Raw genomic sequence first — 10,780 nt, 5'->3', positions numbered from 1 at the left:
TACATGTAACAACAGTAAGCAACTCAAACTACTGGATCAAATTTTAATCGAATTTGAGTCTTAAAAGCATAAAAAGGCATACAAAACAAAAAGTAAACTTGAAAGCTTACTCAAGTTGTTATCGAAGGGCATCAAAAAGCTCTTTTTCTTGTCTGCTTCTCTACCCCTAGAGTATTGAAAACTTCACTCTACTCCACCATTATTACTGTGGTATTCTTCAATTCTTACCCAACTTTAGCAAAACAGGGCATTACTTGCACAATTGTAATTTGAAAAGAATCTAGTCATAGGCCAGAAATCTTGGAGGCGAGAAAAATAGCATAAATCAACCCAAAAAAAAAATCCCAATCAAAATTTAGACTTCACCAATCAGCTAAAGAAATTATATGACACATTTTGGGTGTACACACAAAAGATACTTCAGAAGCCATATCTTTCCATCCAAAAGCTAAAAGAACAACCAGATTTATATTTCTTACTAAATTCCTAGAAGATTCTACAAAAAGAAAAGCTCAATCAAATAAAGAAATGCCAAATACATCATGATAAGCCAACGACCTTCCACAGCCTTTGTAGTCAATCCCATGGACAACAAATTTTGCTTTTACAAGATGATTCCAGGATTTGTTATAGCCATGATAAAATCATCATGTTAATGTTTCTGTTCTGCTAAGACCCATATGTTTCACTGAAAACCTCAATCAAAGCACATTTAAGAGAAAATGAGAAATTTGGTGGCCTTCACAAGCCAACAAGAAAAGTAAAATCAAACGAAAAAAGGAAAATCACTGGCAAAAGTTAAGAGAAACAAAATCAGGGGTGGCATTGAATCAAGTAATAATATTCCAAAATGAACTACTAATCTACACTTGTGTGGATCTTCGATCGTCTAGAGGTTGTTTAGAAGCTTGAAGAGATTCCGAAGAGAAAAGTTTCAGAGGTTGGGAGATGCAGAATAAATACGAACAAGAGCAGGAGAGAGAAAGAGAGGAAGAGGAAAGGAACGGAGAGAGTTTGAGGAGAAGATGTGTATCTAACCCTAGAGGAATGGAGAAAGAAAATAGAGAGGAAAAGGAAAGGAGGAGATGAGAGACGGCGCCTCAAAGCTTGAGTGTGACTAAGGGTTAGAAGAACATATTCAGCAGCCATAATACAAAATGCCATCGTACCACGAAACTCAGCTAAAGAGCATGTGACCAGCACGAGGGCCGACGAAAACTTTATACCTAAACCACTCCTTGGCTCTTATTCTATATATGTTGATAAGCGGCTGTTGGATGTAAAATTGAATCCGAACTTCTACTAGCCTTGCCAGTTGAACCAAGTGGCACACTGTTTTTACATAATGCGTATAGAGTTAATATTTCATGGCATAAAATACAAACCTGTGATATTTCAAGGGGTATATTACAATTAACTCGGGTTATGACTAGGGATGTAAACGAGCCGAGCTACTCATGAGTAGCTCGCGAGTAGCTTGGTCAATGGCTTAGCTTGAACTCAGTCAAACTGAGTTTGAGCCGAGTCTCGAGCTACTCGAGTACACATTCGAGTCGAGTTCGAGTCAGAATTTTGCAGCTCGTGACTCGACGAGCTACTCGTCGAGCCATATAATTTAAATAATATATATGTATTATAATTATAAAATGACCGTTATGAGTATAGTTTATATTGAATTTACAAGTAAGGTATCGAGTCAAAAAACTTGATTACTCGGCTCGATAAGGCTTGACTAAAGGTTGAGCCTTATCGAGTCGAGTCTCGAGCTTTTAAAAATTTCCTCAAGTCAATCTCGAGTTTGAGATTTTTCGATTTGATCGAACTCGAGTCAAGTTATTTATAGATTGAGTCGAGCATGAATATATCAATACTCGAGGTCAACTCGGCTCAATTATATACCTAGCTATAACTACGACTTCTTTCTTCTGGTTCTCCTTTTAAAAGAGTAGTAGCCTTCCTCTAGCCTTGGAGGACGGATCGTTGCATACTCAACACGTTTCTTTCCTATCTTTTATTCCCTTTCTTTCTCTCTAATAAAACGCTAAAAAAAGGCCTTCTCCTCTTGCCATAGTGTTCAGTGATCATAAGTTCATAACAAGAAAGGTAGAGAACGAAAAGTTTGTTATTTTTTATTCAGATGATTAACCAGTAAAGACCCGGTACCAATTTTTGGCAGCTACAATTGGGTTTTTATTGGGTGTTCTGATATGGGTTTGCTCTGTTTGTCTTCGTTCGTATGTGAAATTTTGTTTTGTATTTGGGTTTCTGATGAGCAAAACGGGAAAAGAATCTAGTCCTTAGTCTGTATTGTTAAATTATTCTTTTCCATCAAATAAAGTTGGAATGGATTGATCGTTATGAGTTAGTTCTGTTAATTGATTTCTTTAGTAATGTTTACTTGAAGATTGGCCTATGAAGATACGAATTTTTCGTTTGTTTGATTTTTTTATTTGGTTTTTGTCTTGATTGTTATTTGATGGTTGATGTTTTAATGCAACATATGTGGGTTACTTGGTTTTCTGTTGAATAAGTTGGTAATAGGATGATTTTAGAGAAGCCAACTTTATTTGCTTTAGTTAAAGAGTAAATTGGTGGGAAACTTTTTCTGTTTATAATCAAGAGCTTTTGATGCCATATTTTGTGGAAAGTTTGTACTTTGACCATCCTTTTTTTTTTTTTTTCTTTTCGTTTCATTTTTTCTGTCCTTTACAGGTTTCGTCATTCAATTGAACAGCATTTGCAGTATGCTGATTGTTATATGACTTGCTTTTGTATTTGAGTATCTATAATCATATGATTACTAATCGTAATGGAGGTGTTCTCTAATAAGCCACTTTTGTTTGTGTATTACGTGATATTTGTCTGCAACTTTCTTTTTCCGGAAACTGCATCTATCTACTTGTTTGAGGAAAATGAAGGTTGCTGTATGATTTCCATATCTGTGTGTTCTACAGGAATTTCTTGTGTTTAAGCTCTTCAATTCATTTGGAGGAGATCTTGCCTTTTGTATATATAAGTACTGTTAGTTGCCGTGTTGCTTTGATCTGTGCTGTTGCTATCGTAAGAATAGATCTCCAGTGAGCCTTTATGTTACCTGAACTCTGGCTTACCTTAATGGAAGATGGATTCCCTTGTTGTTTACGTACCTCATTTACATGCTCAGCCCTACTATCTTATTCTAGTGATGTGGAATTGCCTTCCCTCCCCACAGTTATTAGGCAGTAAAACCACAACTAGGATGCAATTTATGAGTTGAGTTTTCCTGCTCCTTTATGGTAATTTGGCTGTTACTAATGTAGGAAAAGAATTTAGCTAATTAATGATAATTATCGTTTTATGTCTGATTGGGGTCTTTATCCAGAACTTTCCTCTAGGTGCCTATGAATACCCAAGAATGTCATGTGAACCACAATATATCATTGGCTAAACTGATTTCTTGAGCAATAATACTATGTGAATTTTTCCCACCATTGGCATTTCTGCCTGTCTTTTTTGTTTCAATGTTGCTCCCCTCTTGAAGATGAGTGATGCTTATCATTATGTTTTCCCTTCTATTGAATATGACTTCTCATGTTTATTATAACAGGAATTTCTCTGAGTGTACATAATTACTTCCAGTTTCTTATATGAGATGCTTGCTTCCTGAACTTAATCTGGAATCTACTTATAGAGTACATTAGTTTTTGTTACTCGATAATTTGAAGCTTAACTTTGCTGGAATTAATTGCTGCTATCTTTGTCATTGGTAAACTGGTTAACCACGATTCATTGTTTTAATACTTGTCTAAATGCTGTTCAACTACAATTTTTTTTTTTTTTTTCAATAATCTCTTTTCGCTTGTAAGGGAGCTGGTTTTATGTTAATTTAGATGTCAAACCTATATGAAGGTCTTGACTTCTTCAATATGTTATTGCTCATACAGGAATAAGGGTAGATAGTAAGGTAAGATGGATGAGTTTTCTGGTAGGAGACACAGAGTTGGGGCGGTTGTCCCCAAAAAAGGATCTAGTCTTGTTTCCAGGGATGCCATTGATAAAAGAGATCAAAATGCTGAATTTTGCAATCGTATTGGATGCAATGGAAGACTTAAATATGGAAAGAGTAATCAAAGTAATTGTGCTGAGAAATACAAAAATTCAAGGCCTTCCTGTCATTCTTCAAATGGCAAGCAGATCACTGGGAGCTCCTCAAGGACTTGTTTTCCAATTACTAATGGAAGAAAATCACGACATGATTCTGATTCTTATAGGAAATTTTCGTCTAACTTAGACAATGATTCTGCAGAATCTTGTGGTGTTCATTATGAGCCAGCTGTTGCAGAACACATCCCTTTAGTAAGTAGGAATCACACAGTACATCAGCCTGATTTACAAGATTCAAGTGCTGGTAAAGTCACACTGACAGAAGTAGGGAGTTTGACCACAGGATCAAATAATAAATCTCATAGAATAATTCGTCACAAGCCTCCATCTGGCTGTCAAAAGCCTCTTCCTGGTCCCTCTGTTACATCTGTTATTTCTACATCAAATAGTATAGCTTCAGGGACTAGGAAGTACAATGGGGGTTGGTATGGTTTGAGAAATTTAAGATGCAACTCCATATCTGATGTTATCCCACAAGGTGGCTCAGCCTCAGAATCTAAGGTTAAGAGGGATGTTTTAAGAAAAAGAAGTCCTGAAGGACAAATTGGTGCATCTTCTTCCGGAAAAAGAGGTAACATGGCTTGTTCTGAAGATGGACATGTCGCCGCCTCCAATACAGGAATTTCTGTCACTGGCTCAAGACATGGTAGAAGCTGGGTTTCAAATAGTGATTCTCGCACTGCATCTCTGAGGACTCGGAGGGCATTGAACTCAAATACTAGGATCGGGCTTTCAAATATTGACAACAGAAATGCTTTATTAACCAGTGAATCCAGTAGCAGTATTGCACAATTATCTAGACCTGAAACTCCTAATAGTGCTAATTTACATAGTTTATCACATCAATCTTCCATAGAAGGTTCTTCAAATGCTTCAAGCTCCTGTGGACTATCTGCGAGAACTGGTGGCAATGGAACTGGTATAATGTCCTTGATGCCCACAGAGCATGGTATTACTCATGCTTTCCGGCGACATAACCTGAATGGAGTTGCTGAGGTACTTCTCTGGTTCATCTGAAGAACTACACTCCTTTGTCACTTATGTGATTAACAGAGAACTCAATACTTCAGTTCTGTTTTCTTGATCTTGCCTTGGCAATTTTGTGTAACTTGTATTATTTTGTTGGTGCAGGTACTATTAGCTCTTGAGAGAATTGGGCAGGATGAAGAGCTGAACTATGAGGTACTCAATCTTTGGTAACTTTATGATTTGTGCAGATTGGCATTTGTATGTTGACTTTACTTCTTATCCATTTGACTCAGCAATTACTTGCTTTGGAGAACGATTTATTTCTTGGCCACCTGAGCTTCTACGACCAGCACAGAGATATGAGATTAGATATTGATAACATGTCATATGAGGTAGGCTATCATAAGATGCAATAGATTGGAATCACTGAGTACAATATTGTTCTAACTACTTTTTATTCCTTTTCTGGCTAACCAGATCGTACGAACTTGAATTTATAACAATTGATTTTTAAATCAGCATTTTTTTGTTACTCATGAAAGTTTTCTCATTTGTTTCTTGGCTATAAAATTGGTGCTGCTGATGTACAATGCCCTCTTTTCGTACTTCTCGACTATTTTTGTATTCCTTTTTGACAGGAATTACTTGCTTTAGAGGAGAGGATGGGTACTGTGAGCACAGCACTCTCGGAAGAGGCATTTGCTAAATGCATCACGAAAAGCATGTACCAGACTGCTACGGTAGATGTTGGGGCCTCTGGATGTAGTGAGGATGAAGCTGATACTAAATGCAGTATTTGCCAGGTGGTGTCCTCATTACCAAATATATGCTTTAGAAATTATGCTTTTGGTTTGGATGTGCTTTGATTGGAATTATAGTTACCGTTAAAAAAGTTGTTGGCCCTCAAAATGGAAGCAGCCTAACTTTAGCATAGAATTACCATCAGTGCTCATCCTAGATGAGAGATTTTAAGGTAAGCTTGGATTAAGTTGGCAAGTATTTCTAAAAAGAGATCTAGTGGAAGTAGGTTTTTTTTTTTTTTTTTAAAAAAAAAAAAAAAAAATGAATTCCCTAAGAAACGGACCAGAATATAAATCGGACATATGCGGTACTCCACCTCCCCCCCCCCCCCACCAAAAAAAAAAAGGAAAAAAGGAAGAAAAGAAAGGAAGGCCAAAGATGAATAAAGAGAATGTTTATTGTGAAGACTTAAATGTGTGTGCATGCTTGCCTGTGTCTCTTCTGGGTGAACCTCAGTAAATTTGCTTCAAATTCAACTTAGCTGATGATGACAATGAGCCTTCTGTTTCAGCTGCATCAATTTGGTTGTGCATATTATGTATAATTTATTGAGATTGGCACTGGGTGAAACCAGTTCTCTGTGATGCATTATTCTCGATTGTTCCAACAATGATGGATAAATAGCTCACAACAAATTTGATAATGCTACAAGTTTCCTGGTTTAGAATTAGGCCTATTTGAATGCCTGCAGAATATCTGATGCCTCATCTGTGTTTTCCTATGGTGGATGATTTTCTTGATTTGCTAGAATTGTTTCCCATCTATTGGTTATACTTGAATTCTTTCCATGCACACTCAGAAACATTGATGAAAAGCATCTACTTTGCAGGAAGAGTATGCAGTTGGAGATGAAATTGGGAAACTGGGATGTGAACATGGTTATCACGTGGCATGTATACAGCAGTGGTTGCAGTTGAAGAATTGGTGTCCCATTTGCAAGGCTTCAGCTGCAACATCCCAGTCTTCTTTGTCGTCCTAGGCAGGCTCAAGTGCCAAATAGTATAAGGATGCTAAATAGCATACCCATGTACAGATTACAGTCTGGTCATGCTTTTGCACCTCCTCCTTTTTCTCATTATTTTTTTCTTCTGATATTAATACTTCTTCGCTACATTCAGTTTAGTAAGCAATAACTACAGGTCATTGGCTCTGTAACGAATTCTAGATTTTTCTTTTCAATAAAATTTTAGCTCATCTGCTTCAATATCTAAGCGATTTGGTGTTTATACTAAGGACACATGTGATCTAAAATGGTTAATTGGGTGGTGATATTGTTAAAATATGATAGACCTGGTGCTGAAGTATCAAAGCTCGTAGAGATATCAAAGACTCGTTTAATGATTGTGTAATAAAGTATAGGTGTTTCATAACGTGTTGGTTAAAATGATATTGTCATTAACATATATATAAAAGAGCGAATGCCATGGCTCAAAAGAGGTGCTTGTGTTGGTGATGTGGCCTATGGTTATTGGCTAGAGAGTGTTCGTCCAAAAGTCTGTGCAAGTGAGTTTACTTTGGATTCCATTGTGCCTTAAAAAAAAAAAAAAAAAAAAAAAAAAAAAAAGAAGGTACTATGACGGATGTTTACCACTGCTTCCCATCTCGCTTTCTCTATCTCGGTCTCCCTCAAGCCTCAGACGAAGACTCTTCCTCTCCTGCTCTCCCTCTCTGAAACAATGACCAGGTCTGTCAGTCATCTACATGTTTTCTTTCTTCTTTTCTTTGTTAATCAACAATAAGAAGAAAACAAAGAAGGCACTTGATGTTTTTTTGTTTAGTTTTTGTTTCTTTCTTTGTTTTCTTCAATTTGCAGTTACTCACAATCACATTTTGTTTCTCATAGATTGAGGACAATGGATTGAAAGTCCACTCAGTCCACGAGGAGGAGAAAAAGAATCAACTTTCCAGGTTGTGCGATTTTCTTTAATTTATTTTTCAGACATTTTCCAATTTTACTCTGGCCTTCAAACTTTTGTTTTTTTTTTTTTGTAAGAAAAGTTTCTGATTTTGGATCTCTTGTTTAGTGCTTTAGTTTTGCTGCTGTTAACGATCTCATTTCTGCTATCTATTGGGCAGATAGGGATCTCGTTTTTCTTCAAATAGATTGAGGGAAAAATGGAAGAAAAGTCGAAGGGAAGAAGAAAAAATGATTTAACTTTTCAAGGTTTGAATTTTTCTGTAGTTTATTTTCCAGCCTTTTTTCTAATTTTACGCTAAACTGGACCTTCAAGTTTCTGCTTCCTTCTGTTTTTTTTTCGGCTTTTCCATTGAAGATTAAATGTTTTAATTTCTTGTTTAGTTATTTAGTTTTGCTGCTGCTAATAGTCTTATTTTGCATTTATGTCATATTTTGATTTCTGTTTAGTAGATTGAGGAAAAACGCAAGAAAAATTCACAAGAAGAGATAGATTTAACTTTTTTAGGTTGTGATCTTTTTTTTCCCCAAGTATCTTTGCAGATCACCTGAAATTCAGCTTTCAAGTTATATTCTATTCATTGGTTTTCATAAAGTAGCTATAGGTATTATTTCTTAGTTTTGCCTTTTATCTTTACTATTGCCTTCTTAACATGGATGGTTATGCAGCCAAGTTGTATATGGTACTGGGAGATCCTGTTTGAATTGTGCTTGGAATAGATGTCCTTTGTCATTACTTTTCAATTGCAGTAGTTGTGACTTTGTATTTACAGTATGCATAGAGTGGTGTACTTGCATTTACAAGTGCGGTTAACACTTACTGCTAAAATGGCTTATGGGTGTCTGAGTTTTGCTGGGGAACCAAAAATTTTTATGCTGTAATTTGCTTCAGTGCAATATTGAGTTTTTTTGTTGAGCTTACCATGTCTGGTGTATCAAATTCCAAAAAGTCCTTGCTCCCAAATTACATTTGTGCAGTGCAAGAAATTCTGTTACACAGTGAGGAAAAAGTGACCGCCAAAACCGTGTATATTTGGCCAAACTCTTAACTGTGATTTTTTTTTTTAGCCATCTCACCTTTTGTTCAATTTGTTGTCTGGGTTTCAGAGTTTAACTTCTTCCTCCATTTCTTTATTTCAAATATTCTGTGCAGAATGCATTCAATGGAAAATGATATTGTTTCTTAATGTTTATGTGCCATCATCCTGTACAAGATGGAAAGATTTTTATGTATGCAGGGCTTATGCTTGGTTCAGAGCCCATGATTGCAATTTTTTTTCTTTTTGGGTTTTTTTGAGTATCCAAAACTGATCTGGTGTTTTTAATAGGTATTTTGTGTTAAGCTTATTGCTGGTAGTGATAGGAGGGAAGCTGCTCACTAGCTTTAAGGCTACTTAAGTTTGTTCTATGTTTAGCCTTTTTCACCTTAATGAGGTATGTTTAGTCTTTTGATGTACTGTTGTTTACTTAATGTTTCTTTTACCGTGAGATTCTTGTAATTTTGTAGTCTCTGAATTTTTTAATAAGAAATTTTCATTTATTGTGGATTATTTAATATTTGACTTGAAATATATTTGTTAGCTTGCTTATATGCAGTTTCAATCTATTAATGTATTTGCCTTTTGGTTCATAGTTTACTTTCTTATTTTAATTATTGGTCCTACGAAAAAGAATGATTCATTTACAGTGGCTCATGTGCAATTTCTTTACAATGAATGCCATAAAAAAAAAATCACCACTTAATAACTCCTAGTGCGACATTCGTTGAAGATAATGCATACATGGTGGTAAACAGACTGATATTGTATTCTTCGGGGTTTTTTTTTCCTTGAATAACAGAATTTTTTCCCCTTCCCTAAAATCTTAAATTTATTTGTTGATAGGAAAGTTAACATATTTAGATTATCTCCTAATTGCATTCTTTTGTTTATTTGATTCTATGAAGAGATTGTTTTCCTTAACAAGAAGGTGCTGGTTGAAGGTTAGGAAGTTAGAATAGATACATGTACATTTGCTTGTGAAAGTTAAAAATAACATATTGAATAGTTGTGCCTTATAATTTTTTTTGCCTTTCTACTCTTGAATGATGATTTGGACTGGGGCAATTTCTTTTCTGGCCTGTTCTTCCTTTTTTTTCCAGTTCCCTTAGCTCTTCAAAGAGCCTATTACTTTGGTTATTATCATAACATGGTTAGGTTGCACATTTTGTTTCACCAATTTAATGGGTAGATTTTACAAACTTACTTTTCTTCTTTGCATCTTAATCTTGATAACATCTCATTAATGTTTTAAAAACTAGAAGATCAATTTTTTAGCAAATGCTTTTACATTTTGAGCATTATCATTTAATTACATGGCCTTTGTTCTAGAAGTGTTTGTGAGCAAGTTGGGTAAAGCAGAGTTGACAATTGAACTATATGGTTCATTGCCTACAATAGTAGTCAATTCTGCTTGTAGTAATTGTAAGATAAAACAGCCAAGTTTGATCTGATAATAATTGTTTGTTTATACTTTTTTAGGGTTTTTAAATATTATTGACAATATCTTACTTGTGCTTTTATTTCCTTTGTATGTGAATTTGCCAAATGAGATTTTTAAAGCCCTTTTTTCTATGGTTAGTCATTATTGGTGAAGTCATTTTTTTTAGTGTATGTAGTGTATGGTTCTTGGTATCTCAACGTTATAGTATTCAACTGTGAAAACAGTTTGAAAAAATGAAAGGAATATCTACTGAAAGGAGAAAAAAATTTAACTTTTCAGGTTGTGAATTTTTTTTGATTTATTTCCCTGTCATTTTTCCAATTTTACATTAGATTGGACCTTCAAGTTTCTGCTTCCTTTTCATTTCTTAACCTTTTAATTTCTGGCTTGCTTCTTTAGTTTTGCTGCTCCTCATAATCTTAGATTGCTGCCTATTTGATAGGTTGAGGAAAATCACAAGGAAATACTCAA

General features: G+C 35.3%; 1 protein-coding gene across 2 annotated transcripts; it reads left to right on the top strand.

Moving 5' to 3' along the window:
* The first annotated feature begins 1,921 nt into the window (after positions 1-1,921).
* Positions 1,922-7,124, top strand: LOC113707023 (uncharacterized). Of its 2 annotated transcripts, XM_027229180.2 has the most exons (6): positions 1,922-2,103; positions 3,924-5,139; positions 5,275-5,325; positions 5,406-5,504; positions 5,751-5,915; positions 6,743-7,124. In XM_027229180.2, the coding sequence occupies exons 2-6, from the start codon at positions 3,949-3,951 to the stop codon at positions 6,890-6,892; spliced, it is 1,656 nt and encodes a 551-aa protein (XP_027084981.1). In that variant the 5' UTR covers positions 1,922-2,103; positions 3,924-3,948; the 3' UTR covers positions 6,893-7,124. The 2 variants fall into 2 exon arrangements, with proteins under 2 accessions (XP_027084981.1, XP_071919097.1); XM_072062996.1 differs by lacking the exon at positions 1,922-2,103 and having other exon boundaries at positions 2,713-5,139.
* The last annotated feature ends 3,656 nt before the right edge of the window (positions 7,125-10,780 follow it).

Source organism: Coffea arabica, chromosome 8c (assembly GCF_036785885.1).
Source record: "Coffea arabica cultivar ET-39 chromosome 8c, Coffea Arabica ET-39 HiFi, whole genome shotgun sequence".
NCBI lineage: Eukaryota > Viridiplantae > Streptophyta > Magnoliopsida > Gentianales > Rubiaceae > Coffea > Coffea arabica.
This window is presented reverse-complemented; position numbering and strand designations above follow the sequence as displayed.

What these genes read in the sequence shown, in the direction of transcription:
- LOC113707023 (XM_027229180.2), top strand. Translation starts at nt 3,949, where the DNA reads ATGGATGAGTTTTCTGGTAGGAGACACAGAGTTGGGGCGGTTGTCCCC. An exon ending in ACCTGAATGGAGTTGCTGAG is followed by an intron (nt 5,140 to 5,274) that starts GTACTTCTCTGG and finishes TTGTTGGTGCAG; the next exon opens with GTACTATTAGCTCTTGAGAG. An exon ending in TTGATAACATGTCATATGAG is followed by an intron (nt 5,505 to 5,750) that starts GTAGGCTATCAT and finishes CCTTTTTGACAG; the next exon opens with GAATTACTTGCTTTAGAGGA.